At 39.7% G+C, this 21,230-nt stretch overlaps 1 protein-coding gene across 2 annotated transcripts in view; it reads right to left on the bottom strand.

The window, feature by feature from the left end:
• The window catches only part of LOC121525101 (AT-rich interactive domain-containing protein 3B-like), a 99,733-nt gene extending 81,563 nt beyond the window's left edge, over nucleotides 1-18,170 (bottom strand). The window contains exons 1-2 of one of the 2 annotated variants that reach the window (XM_041811008.1): nucleotides 17,876-18,170; nucleotides 15,674-16,306 (exon numbers count right to left, since the gene is read on the bottom strand). In XM_041811008.1, coding sequence (XP_041666942.1) covers nucleotides 15,674-16,306; nucleotides 17,876-17,911 — 669 coding nt within the window. In that variant the 5' untranslated portion in view covers nucleotides 17,912-18,170. Of the gene's footprint in view, nucleotides 1-15,673; nucleotides 16,307-17,692; nucleotides 17,763-17,875 lie in introns of those variants that run through there. The other variant, XM_041810929.1, reaches the window with a different exon arrangement.
• Between the last annotated feature and the right edge of the window lie 3,060 nt (nucleotides 18,171-21,230).

Below are 21,230 nucleotides of genomic sequence, written 5' to 3'. Positions count from 1 at the left end.
TGGTGTTGTAACCTAAGTCATTTTAACTCATGCACTACAAGAAAATTCTAAGAAAATTTCAGGCATACTGTCACTAAAATCTTCTTGATTTGGTTCTTCACCCTACCTCACAGAGACACTATCTCTAAAGAAAGGGGACGGGGGTCTAGGAAGTGAGAAATGATGTAAAAAGAATGATACAGATCTAGAAGATGAAGCAAGAGTCTGAGGTTACGATGATAATCTTTGTCTTTATCAATGCTGTGTGTCGTTTCAACAGAACTACTTTAATAACAAAAGAGGAACATGCTGGCAAAAATTTCACGCAACGAAACAGTTTCATTACATGCATGAAGATTTCATTGGTTGACTGTGGTCATGCAATGGTTACAAGGCGTTAACATCACTGACGATCGAAAAATTTACTAAGGGGCTGGCAGGAAAAATTCCAGGTAAAGTCAGAGGGAAAAATCCTTTCCATTAATGCAACTCACCCTTAATACTTAGGGAAGTTTTTTTAGGAGTTTTGCGCAAATGTGAATGCACTAACAGACTTCTTGGCAATAAACAGGCTTTAAAATATGGGAATCTTTAAGAGCAAAACTCTGCACAAACATGTCAGCAATGACATGAAGCCCTCATGTGGATATGACAACACAAAGGAAGTAAGCATTTCAACATCTTAACGGCTACCTTTCTGAATAAGGTATAGACATGATGAACCAAACGTTATCTTTGACACAGCTCATGAGTGATGCATGACAGATATTTTGAAACATGGGTTGGATGTTGAAAGAAGTTTGGTTCATGTGTTCTCCACTGAGGGTGTTTTTGTGGCTTATATTTCACCTATATTAACAGTAAGGAGTAAAAATGTAAGAAGTACTGTTAATCATTCCTCATTTTGATGGATCCCCTCATGGATTAACGTCTATGAATCCACGAATGAATAACCAAACAGTTGAGATCCTTCGGTGTGGATGGCAGAGTCATCATGACATAAGGGTGTCAAAAAGTTAGAAACTTCAACATTGTAAATAGAACTTATATTTTTGGTGTCAACACAGGTATATATTGCTGATTTAGCTACCACCATGTTTAAGTGTCAGATTCTGATATCCCTATGACAGACTAGACACTGCCCATGTGTTTGACCATGGTGTGTCCGAGGTGTGGGGACTGGACCCACCACGGGAAGTCTCCACCCGTCTGCCAGCAGCAGATGTGCCCTTTGGGGCTCAGACAAATAAAAAAGTGTTTCTGCCTGCACTAGTGAACCCTCCCATCCAGCTCCTCCCATTCAGACCCTTTGGCTTTTTTCTTTTACAGCCCCTGCGACACTGAGTGAAATGAATTGAAAGATCACCAATCAGGGGCCTGACTACGACACGGACAAGCACCCACCCACCCCCATCTAGCCCCCTGTCTCTTGTTGGGAGCCCCCGGTGGGAATGTTCACTGTTTGAAGAGTTAACTCTTTAATTCCGTCTGGAATGTTTCCTCTGGGTGGGGCAGTGTAGTGTGTTCAACCAGACCACTGACTCTCCTACCGCATCTCCTCCCCCTCTGCCTCCCCCCTTCATCTCTCTACTAAATTCAATACCTCTATTTCTGGGCAGGGGGAATCGTCCACACTTGGCTGTTAAGAGCAGGTCAGCACAAAATGAGACTTGAGTCTGAGCCAGCACGATTACACCTTGACTACAGCGCACTAATCCAGTAAATCTGAAAATGACACTGGCATGTGAAAAATTTCCCACCCACGCTCACATTTTAGGGTCTTTAATGGATGTTTGCCATCCACACTAATGTACCAAACCCCTCTAAAACATCTCAGTGGAGAAAGTCTGGATCACTGGAGCCAGCAGAATTGTACCAAAATTGTACCGAAACTGGCATTACATAGTAGGAAGTACTGACATTGATGCTGTGTATCAACATGCAATATTTCTGATACCTTTCAACTGTTACTATTAAAAGGTCTATTTGTTCCTAGACAAATAATTTCACATTAGATTTATACCCAAAACAAACAGTTAATAAATCTAAAGTGAAGAGACCACCCAGAAAACAGTTAAGAGTTATTAAGATGGGATCACAGCGACAGATGGTAAATGGCATAAAGTTGATTTGAAGAATTAAGCTATCATTAGCAGTGCTAGCACCAGCAACCTTTGGTCCTCGTTAACGTCCTCATTCCTGTACTGAAAATATTACTCAATGCTAAGTTTATATGTGAGTACAACCTAACAACGTCTACCTAAAACTTTACACCCATTTTCTTGATCAAGATAGAATTAAACTTGTAGTTGAAATTAGATCCCCCAAAGTGACCCATTATGTTATCACTGAGGCTGTGATGAAAACTGCTATAGTAAGAGGTAATCATGTTATGTCTTAAACTTGGTCTATACATGCATGACTATTTCAAAACTGACAATGTAAATTAGGTTAAATGTTCGCATATTGTCTGAACACCAAAGCTGCTTGAAAACAGAGTTTTAAAATATAATTGAACAGCACTAACTGGTTCAGTTATAGTTCCTCGTTTGTTTCCATACCAACATACTGAAGCCGTAATAGTCAGGCTACATTAAGCAGATTGTAGCGTCAGTCAGAAAAAGGCTATTAAAAGGAGGAGCCAGATCTAAAAGCAGAGTCGTGTCTATTCAATTCAAACCGTCAAGGCCAGCCAAGCATTGTAAGCCAACAACAACGATAAAAGCATGCAACCACAATGCACCATGTCAACAATGTGTGAACACTGCAGTTCAACCTAGGACGTCTTGGGTGAAGTGTTTGAAGGACATAGAGAATTTTAGTATGTTTACAAAACTGTTTTTTTTCACATAGCATTAATCCTAGGGCTGAGAACCTACAAGTATTTACATATGATAAATGATTACATGTAAACATAGGTAAAAGATATCATTCATGGTTATCAGCAGAATTGTAACAACTGTAAAATATAAACAGGCTTAATAGAAAAAAAAAGAGTGAAAATGTAGTTTAAAAATTTTCCCAATGAGATTAAAGTAAAGCTTAAATTAGGCGCCATTAGTCGTCCTGATCTATTGTATTGTAGCTGAGAGGACGATTTGGGAAATTAAGTTAACCATTTAGTCTCCAGGCAATTCATCACAAAGGCCAATAGTAATATGATTTTGTAGTCATGGAGTCATCCAGATGACAAAGAACCAAACAGGGAATAAAGAGATTCACATTTACAAGACAAAAAGAGTTTGCATCAGGAATTCATGAATAAAGGCAATTAATAGAGATGCACTGATTGTGAAAATTAGGGCCAATACTGATATTTGAAACAAGATTTTAGCCGGTAATACTTATTTTGGTGTAATACTCCTAGTATGACAAATTTCCTCTCACATTTGACCATGAAATCAGACCAGAGTTTGAAAGTTTGTCCAATAGATAACTTCTTCTACCCTGTAAATATCTTTTATGTGATAATAAAGCTGGATATTCTAGATGGCAACATAAAATTAATCGCACACAACAGATAAACCTTTATGGCCGATATCTGTTCATGAACATAATTTGGCCAGTGGCCAATGTTTGTAAACAGGGTCTTACCAATACCAATATCTTATCGGCCAATGCCGATGTTAGACCGGTACATCCATGCAAATTAGAGTTTATCAGTGGTGGATTAAGATTTCAATGATAAATTGGCAAATACAGTTAAAGGACAATTAATATCTAAAACTTTAACACAGATAACTTTTTTTACACTAACAAGGGGGAAGTAAACTGACTAGTCAGTTTTATAATATCTCAACATTTTTCACAAAGGTAAACTAGAATGAAATAACTGAATAGGGGAACACAAGGTGATTTCATCCCTCTGCTACTTTACATTACAAAAACAATCTTCAACTTTTAAGTCATAAAATGCATTAATTTATTCTGAGTGCATTATCATCAGTGGTTCCACTGATCAATACAGGTATAACATATCATAGTCAAGTCTGTTCACAAGCACTGCCACGAGTTTTAATGGACGTCAGTCTCCCTCATTATTTCTAATCTGAATGACCTCCATTTGCAGGCAGTTTTTTCAAGCAGGGGTCAGACAGTAATTCCATCCTTATTACATCAGCATTACAGGAAGTCCAGTAAACAGAATAAGACTAAGTACACCATTTGAAACCCACTGATAGTTATGGGTTGTCAGACATCAACATAACAGTCAGAAACCAGGTCAGAATTGCGTGAAGAGCATGCACAGAGGCCTCTTGACTCCCACTGAGACATTACTGAGACACATGGCGATACTATTGTATGATTCTCACACATCCAGCGGCCTTCCCCACAACCCTGCAAAGATCGCCTGATGGACCAAGAAGAGCTGTTCCACATTCCACTGTCAAAATGAGTCCAACTTGAGTCCATTTGCTGAATACAATGTCCTCCTCATCTATCATAAATGAACCATAAACGAGGCCAAACATTCCTGCCTCTAAAAGCTCACACACAATCCTTATTGATCTCTGCGCTGCAGCCGTGCAGCTCCCCACTTCCTGGCTGATGTGTTGCTGGGGCGACAGTTAAATTATGCAACAGTGCCGGCTCAACAGACAGGCTTCAGTGTTTGAGCAGTAGCAGAAGACGGATCAAGGGCAGCGATGGATGGTGGGGCTCAGCAGCAACAGATGTCCTCCAGAAAAAGATTCAGTACCCTCTGGTCTGCTTGTGCTGGTTGGCCAACGCTTTTCCCATGACAAAAAAAATCATCACTGCATTAACAATGACTCACTTCTTTTAAAAAAAACTCTCAAAAAGACCTCCAACAACCAGACATGTTCTGCTAGTTTTTTCCCACATGATATTGATTTCATTACCTGAATTTGTGTTTCAGCCAATAGATATGACATGGAAAAAAATGAACTTGAAACTGTTTCAATCAGCGCTTTCACTGATCCAGTAACCATGTCCATGTGTTTTTTAGCGAAGGACAACATCGAAGACACCTTGAAAACCACAAACGCTGAACCAGACTAAAAAATTAAAGTAAGTTAAACTGACATCAGCATCAGCTAACCTACTGTCCCTCCAAATGTTGCATCCACTTAAGAACTGGAACACTTCCATTCAATGACCAGGTGAAATATCAACAAAAAAGAGGTATATATAAAGAGGTAAGTATGGTGCATCCCTAATTTTATATCTACCTTCTCCTAAAAATGGGCAGTAAAACTGTAATACCTTATCCTGGGGTATTAAAAAATATTGCTTCAATTACTGTCATGATGACTGTGCAGCAGACGGTGCACCATTTTATGATAAATGTCTCAAAAGTATGTGTCCATTTCCACAAGCAGCGCCACTGCCTGTGTCTGAAGATGCTTAAAAGGGATTAAAAAACTCCTGTGAATGATGCTCTGCTACTTTGGTAAACTACAAGCGTGCATATATACAGGATCATATAACCTCACACACCATAGCACGGCACAGCTGGCTCAGGGCTGGCACCAAGTATGATCGTCTCAACTGTTAAAGCCAAACTGTTAAAACTTGCACCAGTAGCTTTAATGTGATCCAAGAAAACATAAGTTTAAAAAACACTTTAATTCTGCTTTACTGGCGTAGCTCAGTGATGAGAAATGATAGCGTTCCTATGTGTGCGTCCTACTGCAGCGTTGCCAAACACAATTAAAAATATCTAAGGTTTTTAAAAACACTGAAACGTATCTTTATTCTTTTATGTGAAATGTAGACAAACTTTATTGGTGCTTAGTGGTTATTTCAGGTGCTTAAGTAGTCCTTAATGGTTTTTATAAGCTTCCTATGAGGTTAAACGGCTGGACAGGAATTGAAATACAACATGGAAATACATTTTTAAAAAGGCCTAACTTCATCTTTTAAAAAGCACACAGGACATAATTTCACAAACCCAGATCCTATATGATATAATTGATTGTCATTTCTCATATCTAATCAGGAAGGAGGAGAGGGGAGAGAGAGGAAAGTGATGAAAGAAGAGTGCACATACAGTTTACTTTTGAAGTGAAAGAACCATTCTTCAAATGTAAATCACTTCCTGTGCTCCTGTAAACCTCATCTCATGAAAGACATTCAATTTTTAGACTAGAAGCATTTGGATAAACAACCTAATGAAACGCTGCACTACTAGCACACACGCTGACAAGTGCCTGTATAATGGGATTTTTGAACACTGGTGGTAATACCGTATACCCGGGTACCTCCCCCCAGCACACACACCCGGGGGTGGGGTGGGGGGTGGGGGATGTCAGTATTAAAAAATGAAGACTATCCAATACTACCTTCCTCTACTTGTAATTTCTGATAACCTAACAAGTTGTGATCCTGCCAGTTTAAATACTGATTTTAACACTGGATTGATCTGCTGATCCCATTTTTAAATAAAAACCATCCAGTAATGATGGGTGGCCAATCAACTGGGGCATCCCTAACCAGGTCGAATAGAGAGTCATATGTTATGTCATTGAAAAAAGCACTGCTCTAAAGACAGCTTTTGCTGTGCCATAAACAACAATTGTGAACTTGATTACAGCTCACGATCTGAACCTCTGCAGCCTGATAACAGGAATTAAAGTTGTGATTACCTTTACACTCTTTATTATGCTAATCTGACAGTGTGCTGGGCAGATGCACGCAGGAAGACGCACAGGTGTGTCATTGAAAACAATAAAACACAAGCTCTGTATTTAAAGTTCACCATGACGTCCTTTTTTGTCCAAAAAAACAAAAAAAAACAAAATGCTTTTCTCTCTTCCATTTCACTAGTTGAAATGCACACTGAACCTCCTTGTATGTATATTTTCTATCTGCCCAGAAGAGAGAGGCACAGAAACAGATTACTTTAATGAAACAGTAACTAAAAAACAGATTACTTAAATTGCTGAGTAAACGTGTTATGTCACTTGTTACAACAAAACAGTGATCCAAGTAGTCTGATTATAGTGTATAATCTTATTTAAAACACTGCCTCAGACTATTGCTGACAAACACAAATTGCCTTGAAAGCTACCAATTTTGGAGCAGCTCAGAAGTGATTTCTGCTGAAAAATGGAGTATCAAATTCGTATGCAATCCAAATTTTGGAAAACTACCAGAAAAACTTAAAATATCCCAATCATCAGTAATGAACATATTGCCACTAATCAGCTCACACAATTCTTGGTCTGTTGTGAAGCAGTCCTAGGAAATTTGCCTTAGGCCCTGTGATGTGATGAGAGAAGACATCCTCTCCTCGGTCTTGAAGACTCGTCATCTTTCCTGCTTTGTGATCACAGCAATGCAAATGTGGACATGCTCTGCTAGCTGACTCCACTTTGTCTCATTTGTCAGTAGGTGCGTAGAAACAAACATTGCAGGAACATAAAACTTCAGAACAAAAGCCTATTGACTCACACGCCACCTGTAGCACACCTACGCCTACACACTACATCTCTACGTTTAAACATCCAGCTGATGCAACTGAAGAAATGTCACTGCTAATATAGCAGGATATACGACATAATATGTGTACTGCAGGGATGATTAAAACTCCATTAATCGCAGGGGGATTATCACAAGGAACAAGGGGTCTATGGACATGTGTGTAAGAGCAGAGGGGGTGGGTTGGGGGGGCTGGATTACAAAGGTCATGCAGCCTCTGTCCCACTGCGGCAGAGGCCATAGTGCTGAGGCCGGCCTGCTGCCCGCCCTGTCTCTCTCTCACCACGCGACGCCTTTGTCCATCCCCTTGTTTGACAATTATTTACTCTGCTGTTTAGGACAGGGCTGAGGTCACCACACATACATCACTGACATGAAAACACAGGCTACCCGTGCCTGTCCACTCCCGATATGACCTGCATCAGCCCCCAAAATTCATATACCCTGAAAACACTGAGGAATACAGAAAGATGGACCGATCAAATAGTTGTCAAACAAGTGTGGCAGCTAGGTGAGGCAGTATTATAAAACTGAATATTACCTTGTTCCATCAGGTAAATGTATGTACTGGTTGTTAGTTGTTGTTATGCAGTATGTGACTCATGTTCCAACCATTATATCACACTACCTATCATCATTAGCATCTACTTGAAGTGATGATGAATAAAGAATCATTTTTATTCAAGCTTCTCTGGTTTGATATTTCCTAGTCAACACATACTTTTTTATTCAAACCTTACTAGACCAAATGTAGCAGATTCATGAATGAAATTTTAAATCCAATTCATACTTTTTGTTGCATCAGAGAAAACCATCAATGAGCTTGTTGAAGAGGATTTAGTTAGGTTAAGACTAGTACAAGCCAATACTACGTAGACCCCTTTTTTCTGGTAAGTAAACTTTAAATGAAATACTTCCTGTTGTGTTCACGTCAGCTCATCCAGAGGTCACACGGAAATTTCCCCGGAGAGCTGGCAGGGGAAATGTCTAGGTAAAGTTAGGGTAAAACCCATGCAGCTCAGCCTGAAAAGTGCATGTTTTTCATGGGTTACTTGCATGTGCAAAAGCACCACAGCTAGCTTGTTAGTGTGCAACAAGTTCACATGGGACATCAAGGTCACAGTAACTAAAACTAGGGCTCCTGCAATCTACACCACTACATTCATAGGGGACCAGTAGTCTTACAGCAAGGTATTTGTCAGCAGCTTCAAGCATGGTTATGACATGCTTATTACAAACTCCACGTGTGTATATATATATATATATATATATATATATATTTGGCACATCAAAAATTTGAGTTGGTAGGTTCAAAGGTCAACAAAACTGTTTAAAGCAATACATTTTTTTAGATCTATTTTGGGGCTTTTATGCCTTTATTGAAAGAGGAGAACTGGGGTAGAATTAGAAACATGAATAGGGAAGAAACATGGGGGAAAGGAGCCACAGGCCACAAAGGCATTATAAATTCTAGATTTAACACTTTGCAAGTTCATGTGCAAATCCAATCCATGCCAACTCATGCTTTGATCCTCAACTATCAAGTTAACTAAATACAAGATGCAATGTCTTCCTGCTAACTTCTTTCTCCGTTGTCACACAAATGCCACCATTAGGAGTACAGTCTAGACCTGCCCTCTTTGTAAAGTGTCCAGAGAAAACTTCAGCTATGAATTGGTGCTACACAAATAAAGACTCAGATTGACTGATGAAGCAGGAAGGTAAATCTGTTTCTAGTGTCTTTTTTCAGATTTGAAATACTGGCATTTTGTGCCAACAATTCAGAAGTTGTATCACAAAAGTCGTGCAAAAATACATTGCTCCGTTGAATTTTGTCACATTCCAAGTAGCTGGGAAACTGCCAGTTCCTCTAAGATAAATAGCTGGCCTTAGCCTGGCTCTAGTGTTATCTTACTAAGGGCATACTCACACTGGGCCATTTGTACTATGCCCAAGCATGCTTGAGCCCTAAAGTCCAGTTTATTTGATTAGTGTGAGTGCTCCACTCAGGTATTGTACACTTGCCTGACCCTGGCACGGATGAAGAAGTGGGCTTCAACACAACTGAAGTACAACTGCTAATGCATGCACACAAAACACTGGGTGTGCAATGTGCATGTAGCATATGATCACTATGAACAACTGCAGAGAGTTACAGAGCTGTTCCTGACTAGAACAACTAAAAACAAGCCAAAAACTGCGAAGAGTTCTTGTCATGTTGTCTGTGTATTTCCCCACTGTACCAACTTTGTGAGACCACTTGTCTTGTAGCTGCAGGTGTCATGTTACAATGTGATGACGTATCCATGCTCAGGCCCTGGGGAGGGGAGACAACTGTGCTTTAGCACAGCACAGGGCCACGTGGCCTAGTTTAAATGTGCTCTTACCCATAAAAATGGTCTTAAGACATTGTGGCATTGCACATGTTTTATACATTTGTTGCAGCTAACACAATGCATGGCTCTTGCTACAATAGCTACACTTGAAACCGAGCTTCTCAGTTTTTCCCTGACAGCTGTCAATAGGAAAGCATGGTTTTCCCCCAGAATAAAGCTTCAGGTTTGTATGTTAGACTAAGACTCTTCACATCAACTTTTGTCAACAATGTTTGATTCTGCCCTGATTGTTGTGGTGTGGATAAGAAACCACACTTTTAATCAGTATCTTCCATGGCTTAAGGGTTAGCATGGCAGTATCTTTGTTACAGATTTTTTGCAGAGAACCTCCACCAGACTGGACAGATTGATGGAAATGGAAATGTTAAAATAAATGGCTTTCTCTTACATTAGCCCCCCTTGGCTTGTCATTCCATCTCCCCTCTGCCACTGCTTTGAAAAGATAATAAATGTGCTCCTCAGATTATTACAGAGGCCGGTATTTGTGGCATCTGCCAGGCTCGTCTCTGGCCTCTCAAAGACAATGACATCAAAAAAAGAAAAAAAAAAAAAACAGTTCCCTGCCTCCACTGTACCCCTCCCCCTACAGCGGTGCAACCTGAAACTGCCTGAAGAGATGAGCCGTCATTAAATACTGCAGAGCTGACATAATGACAGGAAAGATAAAAGAGAGGAAACAAAAAAAGGCCAGACCAATTCTCGTCCCATAATGCCTCCCCCAACCCCCAGGCCCGGCCCGCCTCTCCTAATAAAAGACACCAGGCCACAGATAGGGCACTGGTCAGCTACAACTTTGCTGCTGTGATCTTCTGTTCTGACGTTCACACAAAGCCTGGGCCACCTCACACAATAATAATAATACTCACTGTTTCTCACACCTCCAGAGACAAAATGCAGACCAAACAATGCTGTGAAACTTCAATCTATACAATGTTTACTTTAAAAAGAATGAAGTTTTAATCAACTCCGGAGGATTGATTAAAACTAGGTCAAACTGATAGCTGTTTTTAATTTTCAGTACCATTCTAGCCAAAATCAAACAATATGGATGGCTCTTTCAATGTCTTGGCTTGGTTTTACCCCCCCCCCAAAAGTCCACTTTAACTCCTGCTCATTATGTTTTCATGATGTTAAGAAGTCAATTTGTTACGTTAACCTGACTAAAACTTGACTTGTAAACACATGTAAAGTGTTAGTCCAACTAAAACTACACTGAGTTGTATTTCACAATTTGTATAAATGCATTTTGATAAAGTAGTTGGGGGTGAATTTACTATTGTAAGTATCTGTCTCAAACAGGCCTCAATGAGCCTACTTGCTCTAAGCATGTTCCACAGGTCTCCTGTCAGACATCGACCTGGACGGTGATCAGCTTAAAAAAACAAGACAACCGTACCATCATGGCAAGTGGTAAGAGCAAGAGCCTTGCATTTTGGATAAATTAGGATCCACAGTTAATTTGTCTAGGAAATAGGGATATTCCTGGGCAACTAATTCCAAAGTCAATTTCAATTTAGATTAACTGACAAGTCTGAAGATAAGAAAACATTCAAACTACCGTCAAACTAGAGCACATCTTATCTAAAATTGTCATCTCAGACTCAGTGCATGTTTGCTACATGGTGGCTAGTGCATGATTGAGTTTCTCCAAAGAGATGCTAAAACAGGCTACTTTGAAAAGCACAAACCAGAAGTGTAATCATACTGCTGCTTATTTTCATTGTGACATATTCTATCAATGTGGATTCAGAAAGCTCCAGCAACAGTTGAAATCTTAAGAATACCTTTATCATACCAATCTATTTTGGCTTGTAGCTTTCATCAAGGTCATCAAGAAACAAATAGCAAACATATTCTGTTGATGTGGACATCCATGTCTGCTTAAGCATGGCAAATATGGCTCTCTGTTTTTTATTTCCTGTTTGTTTTGGCAAGCCTTCTATTCTCTAGATTATCTGTGCTCGATGTGCGCAAAGCCCTGGCTTGTTACATGCAAGTCAAAATGAAAATCAAGCTGCAATACAACTGAGATGCAGCCTCCACACACCCAATCTGTAACATCTGTAAATGATATAACTTTGTTTGCTGAATGTGTCCAACATTAACAGAATGCCAGCCTTGGGTTCTCCATGCAGGTAAATGTCCACATGTCTGTACTGAACATGGTGTAATGCTTAGTTGATCTGACACAGAACACATGCAGCTTTATCACCATCTTCTAGATCAAAACACTGCTAAACTCTCCTGCTCCAACAAGATACTATTTGTTTACTGTGCTTGTTTACATCTGGGGAGAGCCCGAAGAGAAGCGTTAGCTAAAGCCCCAGCTAAGCAGGCAGCTTTGTTGCAGCTTGACCATAGTATTTGACTGACACTGAGCAATGGAAATTTTCAACTTATTTGTTATCCTGATGTCAACTAGCTGTGATGACAATGTTTTATCCTATACTTAATTCAACATGCACAACCCCTGCTGTTATAACTGAAATGTGGAGCGCTGTAAAGTTGTCCATGTTTACATATTATCACAACCAGTTTGCTCCTTGCTAACTTGTCTGTCGATTGTTTGGTAAATGAGGTAATAGGTCAACCAGAAGAAGGTCCATAAGTAACTAGTTTAAAGGGGGCATATCACCATCTACCATAAGCAAGTTAAACGTACTATTGTCAATAAAGAGATTCTCTACTGGTGCTTCATTAGTTTTTTCTCTAAAATAACATCTGCCCACTTAAATTGCCCAATCCAGTGTTTGACAAAGTTGGGGCAGGGGTGCTATAGGTGGGCTGCAAGAGGAAATTTACAATATCTTAAGCAATCAAGCAATCGGCAATCAGCAATCAAAACAAATTAAATCATATTTTCAATGATCATAAAATACTTGTTTACATTTTATTATTTTAAGACTCAGAAGTAACAAAAAACAGCAAAAAGTTTTAACAAATGTCACCTTTTGATCACTTATTTTGACTGACATATGCGACTGGTGTCATAGTTTAACTGGTGCTGGACTGACTGGTGACACTACATTAAACATTCTAATATATCGCTCGCTTCCCAGTTTCAAATTTAAGAATTTCAGTGACTTTGAAGACATTAATGCTACTTGGGATGAGTTTGCTGGGTCACAGCATGTTTACAGAGACAAATACTAGAAACAAAGATTGAAGTGACTTTGCAGATGCTTGAATAAAACAAAATAAATGTCAGTGGCTCATTAATTGTACCATGTGACTTCACAAAACTTTCTAAGTAATGCTATCGTCACTGAAAGCAAAGCATCTGCATTGGCCTAATCGACTTAAGAGTAAATGTAAGAGTTTAAATATCACAAATATGTTCCCAAGGTATTTTTGCAGTTTAGGAAGCACAGTCTCGTTGTTCTTGATGCAGCTTTTGACTGTAAAACATGAATGAAGACCAAAGTTTTTTTAGAGCTTTGGTACTCTGAGATAGTCAAGAACCACAAACTAAGACTGCATCTTTTTGAAACAATAGGTATCAACAAGTATCAAAACCTCTGACATCTTAATATAAGATAATAAAATATACTACAGCTTCTCCTCCACTACTTCTCTCTTCTACCCTCCTCCCTAAATTTGGAAACAGGGTCTGGGGAAGCACCATTCAAAGACATTTCCCTAAAAATAGACAGTAATAAAATCCAGACACATGATAGTCCAGCACCCTCAGCCCACTGATCAAGCTCAGATATGTCCTCTGTCACTGCCCACTCTTGTGCAACGGGTGCTTTTTATATCGCCTGCAGGCTGCTGAGCTTTCTGTAACTTGCTATTTCCCAAGCTATGATGCTAAACCACATGTAGCTGGGCTCAGCTCCCAGTTGGCATTCCAGCGTCCTGTAACTCTGTGCTGAGGCAATATTTACCTTCAAGGGAAAGTGCACTTGGCACACAGCCGAAACTCTTGGGATGGCGGGGGTGTGACGGCGGGGCTGCTACCGTGGTGTACTACATCTAACCTTCCCACCCACCCAAAATCCTCCAGCTGACCCAGCCAACCACCCACAGCCTCACAGCGGCAAGCCCTGCCCCGCCTGACTCCGCTACCTGGATGCGAGCCAAACCAGAGCCTGAGTCAAGCACCAAGAGGGACGGAGAACAAGAGACACACTCGCACATGCTGAATGTGAGCGCTGAGGGAGAGAGGCAGTGAGTGTGAACACATTGCGCCCCAACCTGGCCTGCTGCCAGGACTCACTTAGGAGGTTTTTAGCCACAAAAGCCAATCAGCGGTCAACCATCCACAGAGATTTGAAGTGTCTCACAAAGATACAGCTGGAGAGGTTTGTCTCACAGCCAAGATTAAGCAGTCACTCACAGCAGGGGGCTGCACTGAGATATCAAACAAAACACTCAACAGGAGAGTGGTGGACTGTCAGAGGTATTTCTACCTCCGGTCACAATGTGTAAAACTCTGTGCCGAGTCACGACATTCGAGGAAAGTTATGACATTGTTCAAACACACATTAGGATTTGCTGAGAGCACATGTCAGGCTCAACAGAGTAAGCATGGGTTTGCCTGCATGACATGAAGAGTTTTTGTGTGTAAGGGCAACATTTGAAAGACAAAGCAGTTAAAAAACAGGGATCAATCTAAAACAGATACAGTCAGCATCAGAGGGAATGCCCAAAGATATAACATCAGGTGTTTGCCATAAGGGAAAACAAGCTGTTACTCTGGTTTGCCTTCTACTCTACAAACGTTAAAATTTAAATCCTTTATGCTTAAGTTTGAAATTTTACCCAACTGAAGCACAGAGCCAAACAGGAGAAACACTGCAGCTGCATGTTATCCAGCTGGAGGACAAGCTTTGTACATCCACGGCATCCAAAATCCAAACATGTGTGTCAGTAGACTAACTTACTTCAATGCAACCTTAACGTTACCCCTATCCTAATAGTGTTAGATTGTTTCAGGGGTGCCATCAATGTTTGATTAACTGATATTAATTGTAGTTTTAAACCATGGTAGCCATCCCTTACCAGGCAGACATGCAACCAGGCAGCTAAAGACATCTGGGAATGGAACATCAGGCCATTAAATGGGATCTTCCATCCAGTCTTTTACGACATATGGACAACAATCTGACTATACCTAAGAACATTTATTTCTGTATTATCTAGGGCTGTCAAAACATTCAAATTTTTAATTGCAATTGATCACAGAATTTCTGTAGTTAATCTTACTTAATTGCATCCTTCATATTGCATTTAAAAATTCCACCATTTTGCACTTAAAACTATTTTGGGGATTTTGTATTCTTCTACTGTCCTAAACTAAGGGTAACTGACTTCCTGTTTAAATACATGCCTGCTTTTATAGGTAGATCAGAGATTTTCTTATGAACTTAACCATGGAAAAAAGCAATGTTATGGATCTTCAAGGAAAGAAGGGGACAGTAAAAAGGTGAATGTTTGATAACATGAGGTGCAGATGACTTTTAACTTGTCCACTGAGTTTTTTAAAGTGAAATGAGATATTAAGAAGTAGTCGTGAACTTATTTTACTTCACTTTGGCTGTAGGGGGACGCTGCAGTGGCTTCACCAAAGTTTGCTAAAAGGGATGGTAAAGCATGCAATTTAAAAAAATCACGCACTAATTGTGGACCTTAATTAACTGCGATTAATGTGATTAATCTTGACAGCCCTAGTATCATCCTTTGTCATTTTATAGTCATGACTCAATGTGGAACATTAGCAATTGTCAGCATAGGCATTAGAGTTTAAAATCCATATTTTCGTAGCCTTAAAGGTGCCCTGCCCCAAGTTATGATGTGATGCTGACTGTATCTATAGAAGAAACATCATGGCACAGAGCCAGAGCTGCACTAACCTGTCTGAAGTGATCATCAAAGCCCCAGTCGGCCTGGCCGTTAGGAGAGGTAGCAGAGTGAGGCCCTGCAGGAGAGAGACCCTCATCTGGTTCCTGCTTCACTCTGATAGGTGGGGATGCAGCCCTCTGGGGGGCTGATGCAGAGTAACTGCCGTATGGACGGGCCGGGATGCGGGAGGCGCTCTGCTGCAAAGCGAGGGTCTGCTTACGGAGGAACTCCAGACCACTGGCACTTCCCTCATCTTCATCACTGCCCTCGTCCCCCTCCATCATCTCATTGTCGTCATCATCATCCCCAGAATCCCGGCCCCTGTCCTCATCATCCTCTCTCTCTGAGTCCACACTGCTCTGATTGGACATCCGTGGGGGAAGCCCGCCACCTGGTACCCCTACAGGTAGGCCTTTGCCCATGAAGCTGGCCCCAGAGGCCCGGGCGGCCGCCAGGATGGCCTGTTGGGCGGCAACTTGCTGAGCATACATGATGTGGGCCTCTCGCAGCTTCCTCTCCTTGCGTTCCATTTCCAGTCGGGCCTGCTGCTGGCGCTGGAGCTGCTCCATTACTGCCTCCAGCTTCATCCCCCCTGTAGAGGTGCTCTGAGGAAAGGCCACACCAGGCTCCTGAGACATACTGGGCTGTGAGAGGCAGAGAGGGAGTCATGGAGATTAAACCACACACTGAAAACTTAGTAACCTTTTTATCTTATTGTACCAATTAAATGAGACATGTGTTACCACTAGAATAACAGAAGCTGCATTGCAAACACACTGACACATCAAAAATAAATCATATGGCCACATTTTCCTCAGGTTCATAAAGCAAATACAAGCATTCCTAGTCCTGCTAAATGCCAGTGTTTACAACAGATATGACATTATATGCTGGGCCAAAAGTTGGAAAATTTTATCAAAGCATGAGCTCTTTTGTTTATCTGCAAATATAAACTTTACATATATGTACACACCATTCCTTGTGGCTGTAACTCTAAACTTTTACACCTATACACAAACACTTGAATAGCGTAACTAAAACGCAAACAAAGAGGTTTTATCCCAACATCGACATACACAAAAATAGATCAGATAGCAGCCTTTTCATCATGTTCATAAAGAAAATACATGCACCTTTATTCATGCAAAATGCAAATGTGTAATACAAATATAAAGTTAGCCACTGGGTCAAAAGTTGGAAAATTTAAGCAGCAGTTTATTGCTTATTTGCAAATCTTAACTATATGTATATATATTTTTGTACATGTAATTCCTAGAGGCTTAGATTGTACGTTTTTACATCTGTACATAAGCACCTGAATTTTAGCAAAAGCAGTAGGAAAGCTCAGCAAACAAGTAACCATTGCAAAGCACCCAGTCCTCGAATAGAGCAAATATTTTACCCCCCCCCCCCAAAAAAAAAAGAAAAACATAAAAGCAATTATTTTAGACGTTTTAAAGGTTTGAGGGAGTCAAGACACCTCTTTTAAATTTTGAAAAACCCTACAGTCGCCGAAAAACTAAAAATAACGTGATATACATTTAAAATAAGATTTTATTTAGATTTACTTAGGCGTAATGTCAGTACGGTTTTCTCAAAACAAAATGCACTTCAAAGCGTATTTTTCTAAGTAAGTTTGGCACCGGTTATTGCGTTTAAGTAAGTACAGTAAAGTGGTCATTAGTACAGCTAGCGTTTGAACTATTTCATCCAGGCAGAAGATAAAGTGCTTCAAAATACCCTCCAGCAAAAACTTTCATGTAAAAAGACGAAGAGTAGAAGTTGACCTCTTGTCACCTTTTTGAGAAAAATAACCACAAGAGTGAGAAAACTGTTAAAACTGTAAAAAATAAGAGCACCTTTCCGCCTTTTGCTAGCTGCCACATCCTCAAAATACGTGGATAACGTTAGCGTAGTGGTGGGTTTTAGGTCAATTTTACCACTTAAAGTTACCAGTTATCACAATACATTTTGTTAACGTGAAACACACTACTGATGTAAAAATGTAAAATAAGCCAGAAGTAACCTACCATAGAGGTCAAATTAACTCTGAGAGTTTTTTTCTTCTTTTTCTTATGGAAAGTGTAGCGTCAACGTTCAGCTAGCTTTCTCTTCCCGTAAATAAAACGCGGTCAAACAACGATTTTTTTTTTTCTGAGCTCGTTACAGATCAGAGAAATGAAGAGGGACTGCCCATCAGGACCGGGACTCACCATTTGTGCCTTACTGCTGCCTGAATTGTCCACCATCCCTCCTTGCTTGGCTTTATCCTCCTTCTTCTTCCCTCGTTTCTGGCACTCGTTCAAACACTTGTAAACACACACACGCGCGCGCGCACGAGAGCAGAAACAGTGAGCATGCACGTTAGATTGAGTCCGAGTGATCCGCCCGCAGACAAGGCGCTGTAATCTCTCTTCAGGGCGACCTCGCACTAATGTGGCTGTGTTTCTGCCTTTCTTTCCCAACTGATTTTCCTGATTTTCTTCTTTAATACAGAGGGGGGACGCCTGGAAAATGGCCAGATCTCATATCTCGCAGAGCGCTGAGGTAACTCCCTTCAGTCGTTTTTTTCCTCCCCTTCAATTGACACCCCCCGCATGGCGCACAACAGCATTTAGGCCCGCCCAGCACAGCAACAAGTCTCACAGCCTTTTCAGTTTCATGACACTCTTATTAAGTAGCCGTACCTGTAAACTATCCAGTCGATAATCCACATACATTCCTTAATCAGTGTGATTTCAGATTAATCCTTGAAGTAACCTAAACGCAGACTATTGCGAGCGGACTGCTACGCCATAACCTCAATGGAAACAAAGAGCAAAAGTTCTGTTAAAAGCTTTACATTATCAAACAACTTGATCAGTGTGATCTTTTACACTATTAACATTATAACAGACACATAATGTCACTGCAGTTATGTTAATTCTTGAAGCATGTTTGCATGAATGAAAATTCATCTTTTCCCATTGTAGATTGGTGTAAATCATTAAGTTTCCAAACGCAAGATATGCAGGATAATTTCAAACTCGATCCTCCAACTTGGAGACATGGTCATTAGTTTGATGTCACACTGACATAAAATGTTTGATTAAACCATGATAAAGTGCCTCAGCAAAATGCAATAATATAACCCACTGAAACTGTAGCATAGCTCCATGCTGCCATCTTGTGTCAGCTACCATACTCACAGTTTTATTTTTGTTTTGTCAAACTCAGTCTTTAACTTGTTTCCATTTCGTTCACAGATATGACTGGGAAAAAAAGAAAGATCCAGAACTAAAGAAGTATCCTTCCCTAACTTTATTTTCCATAAGTATAATCATAAACATAATAACAACTCATAACACCATTAAAAACATCAGTTTATACAATATACAATGATGTGCCTGGGAGAGCATCGACAATTACGCCAGGCAGAGAGGGGTGAAGAAAATTCAAACAAGAAAGAAAAGATAAAAAAAAGAATAAATGTAAATAAAAATGTTAAAAATATTTAAGTTTAAATGCAGTCCCTAGCCAGTTATCATGTTCTGGATCAATGATGTGTCTGACTCTAACTGATATAACTAATATGCTGGTCTATTATTATAATTATTATGGATCCATTTTAGGGTGGGCAACTGGTGAACCAGGGACCACATGCAGCCTCCTCCTCAATTAATGCCGCCTGTAAGTCACTTTTAAATATCAGCACATTTTAAACATGAAGGAAACGTGAGGAAATCTGCCATGAAAGCATTGGAGAAAATTCATTTTAATCTTCAATTACTGGTATAAATCTAGTTCTTGTCAAGACATCTAATTGACTGTGATTGTCTCTGTAAAACCAGAGCTCAGTCTTGCCATTTTGTCACCCTAGGTGAGATTCCAATTTTTAAATTTATTTTTTAAATTTATTTTTCTGTAGAAAGAAAGATTTTCATATGATGCAAGATGGCATGTTAAAAGAGGAAATCAGTGTGGATGATTTGTGATAACAACAAAGTGCAAATTATATGGAAGTCACTGGGCCTGTTAAGGCGTAACCCAGACATCGGGGGTCTGAGGGTTTCTTCCCCAGGACTGTTTTATTTCTAAAAACCAAAAGATCTATTTTTATGGTCCTTTATTAGCTCTGGGCACTTTGTGATCAGTCACTGAACATTTGAAATGTGTGTCTGAAAATTGCTTTATAGTCAATATCATTGAAGTTTTATGATAGAAATATTGAGTTTCTGCACATTTCTTTTAACATTACTTCAATGCAATACATTATTATCATCATTATTATTATTGCAACCACTTTTGGGGTTTTTTCCCTATTGGTCACAAACATTGACAATAATCATTTTCAGTCACAGTTAACTCAGTGTTATGTTGCACTGTTTAGCCTCTATTAGTGAAGCACTATGATGTAAAATACTCAAGTAGTAATCTCAAATGCTTGCTTGCAGTTATTGCTGCCAAAGGTGGGACAACCAGTTATTAGGTTAAGTGGGACATTCCTTTTTCACATATGTTCAAGTAGGTTTGGATGGCTTTTTACCATAATAAATGAAGTCATAATTTTAAAAAATGCATATTGTATTCCAGGTTATCTTTGTCTATTATTAAAATTTATTTGATGATCTAAAACATTTAAGTGTGATAAATATGCAAAAAATAAGAAAACAGGGAGGGACAAATACTTTTTCACAGCACTGTAGATCAAAATGAGTTACAAGAGTACCAGTAAAAAAAATTAAAAAGTCATTCATGCAAAAAAGTATAGATAATAATTTTATTGAATAATGTAAACTGATAAACATTACAATCAAATAAAAAACACTAGTGTATATAAAACAACTTTATAAGTTATTGCATTTAGCACTCAGTAACACTAAATCATCACATCTTAGAAGCAGATTGTCCCAACAGTTGCATAGTACAGGCGAGTCAAGTGTACTTGCTACTGACCACTGGTGTCAAGTGCAATATTAATGTACGTAAAAACACGGTGCAGAGCCAGGGCCGGAGTCAATACACCTCAAATCCAGCTGATGCTTTGAAAGCATTTACCTCACACTCATGTCTAATGACTCAGCTTGTTTAGTGAATCAGTTTCCTGTCTCCCATATTACAACACGGAGTGCCAGTAAGGGATGTTAAGCATTGCCAGTGGTAACAATTGTGTGTCATTTGTGTGTCTTATACAGACTCTGTGGGGTACAAATCAACAGTCTGACTTTTGTGCACAAAATATCACAATACTTTCAACCCAGGTGTGTTGGTCAAGTGGTCTGCTAAACCATTTATATTTGAGTGGGAGTTGCACCTTGTAACAAAAACATCACAGCATCAAATAGTGTGTTTTGCCAGTCAGTACAATAGCAGCCGTACTTTTATCCTTTTATCCAATGCACTTAGACAGCTGTGCAACCAGACTTTTAATGAACACACGAATGTGAAGGTGAACTGGCATTCTAGGAGTACACTCATGAAAACACAAAATCATCTCTAGGTAAAGTAACTTGCTCTGTAACAAAACATTTCTGTAAATGTAGCTCAAAATAAACAAAAATAAAATACATTCCAGTCTACAACATGTTT

This window comes from Cheilinus undulatus, linkage group 1, assembly GCF_018320785.1.
Source record: "Cheilinus undulatus linkage group 1, ASM1832078v1, whole genome shotgun sequence".
In the NCBI taxonomy this organism is placed as follows: Eukaryota; Metazoa; Chordata; class Actinopteri; order Labriformes; family Labridae; genus Cheilinus; species Cheilinus undulatus.
The sequence above is the reverse complement of the archived record's forward strand: the minus strand, read 5'-3'. Positions and strand labels throughout refer to the sequence as shown.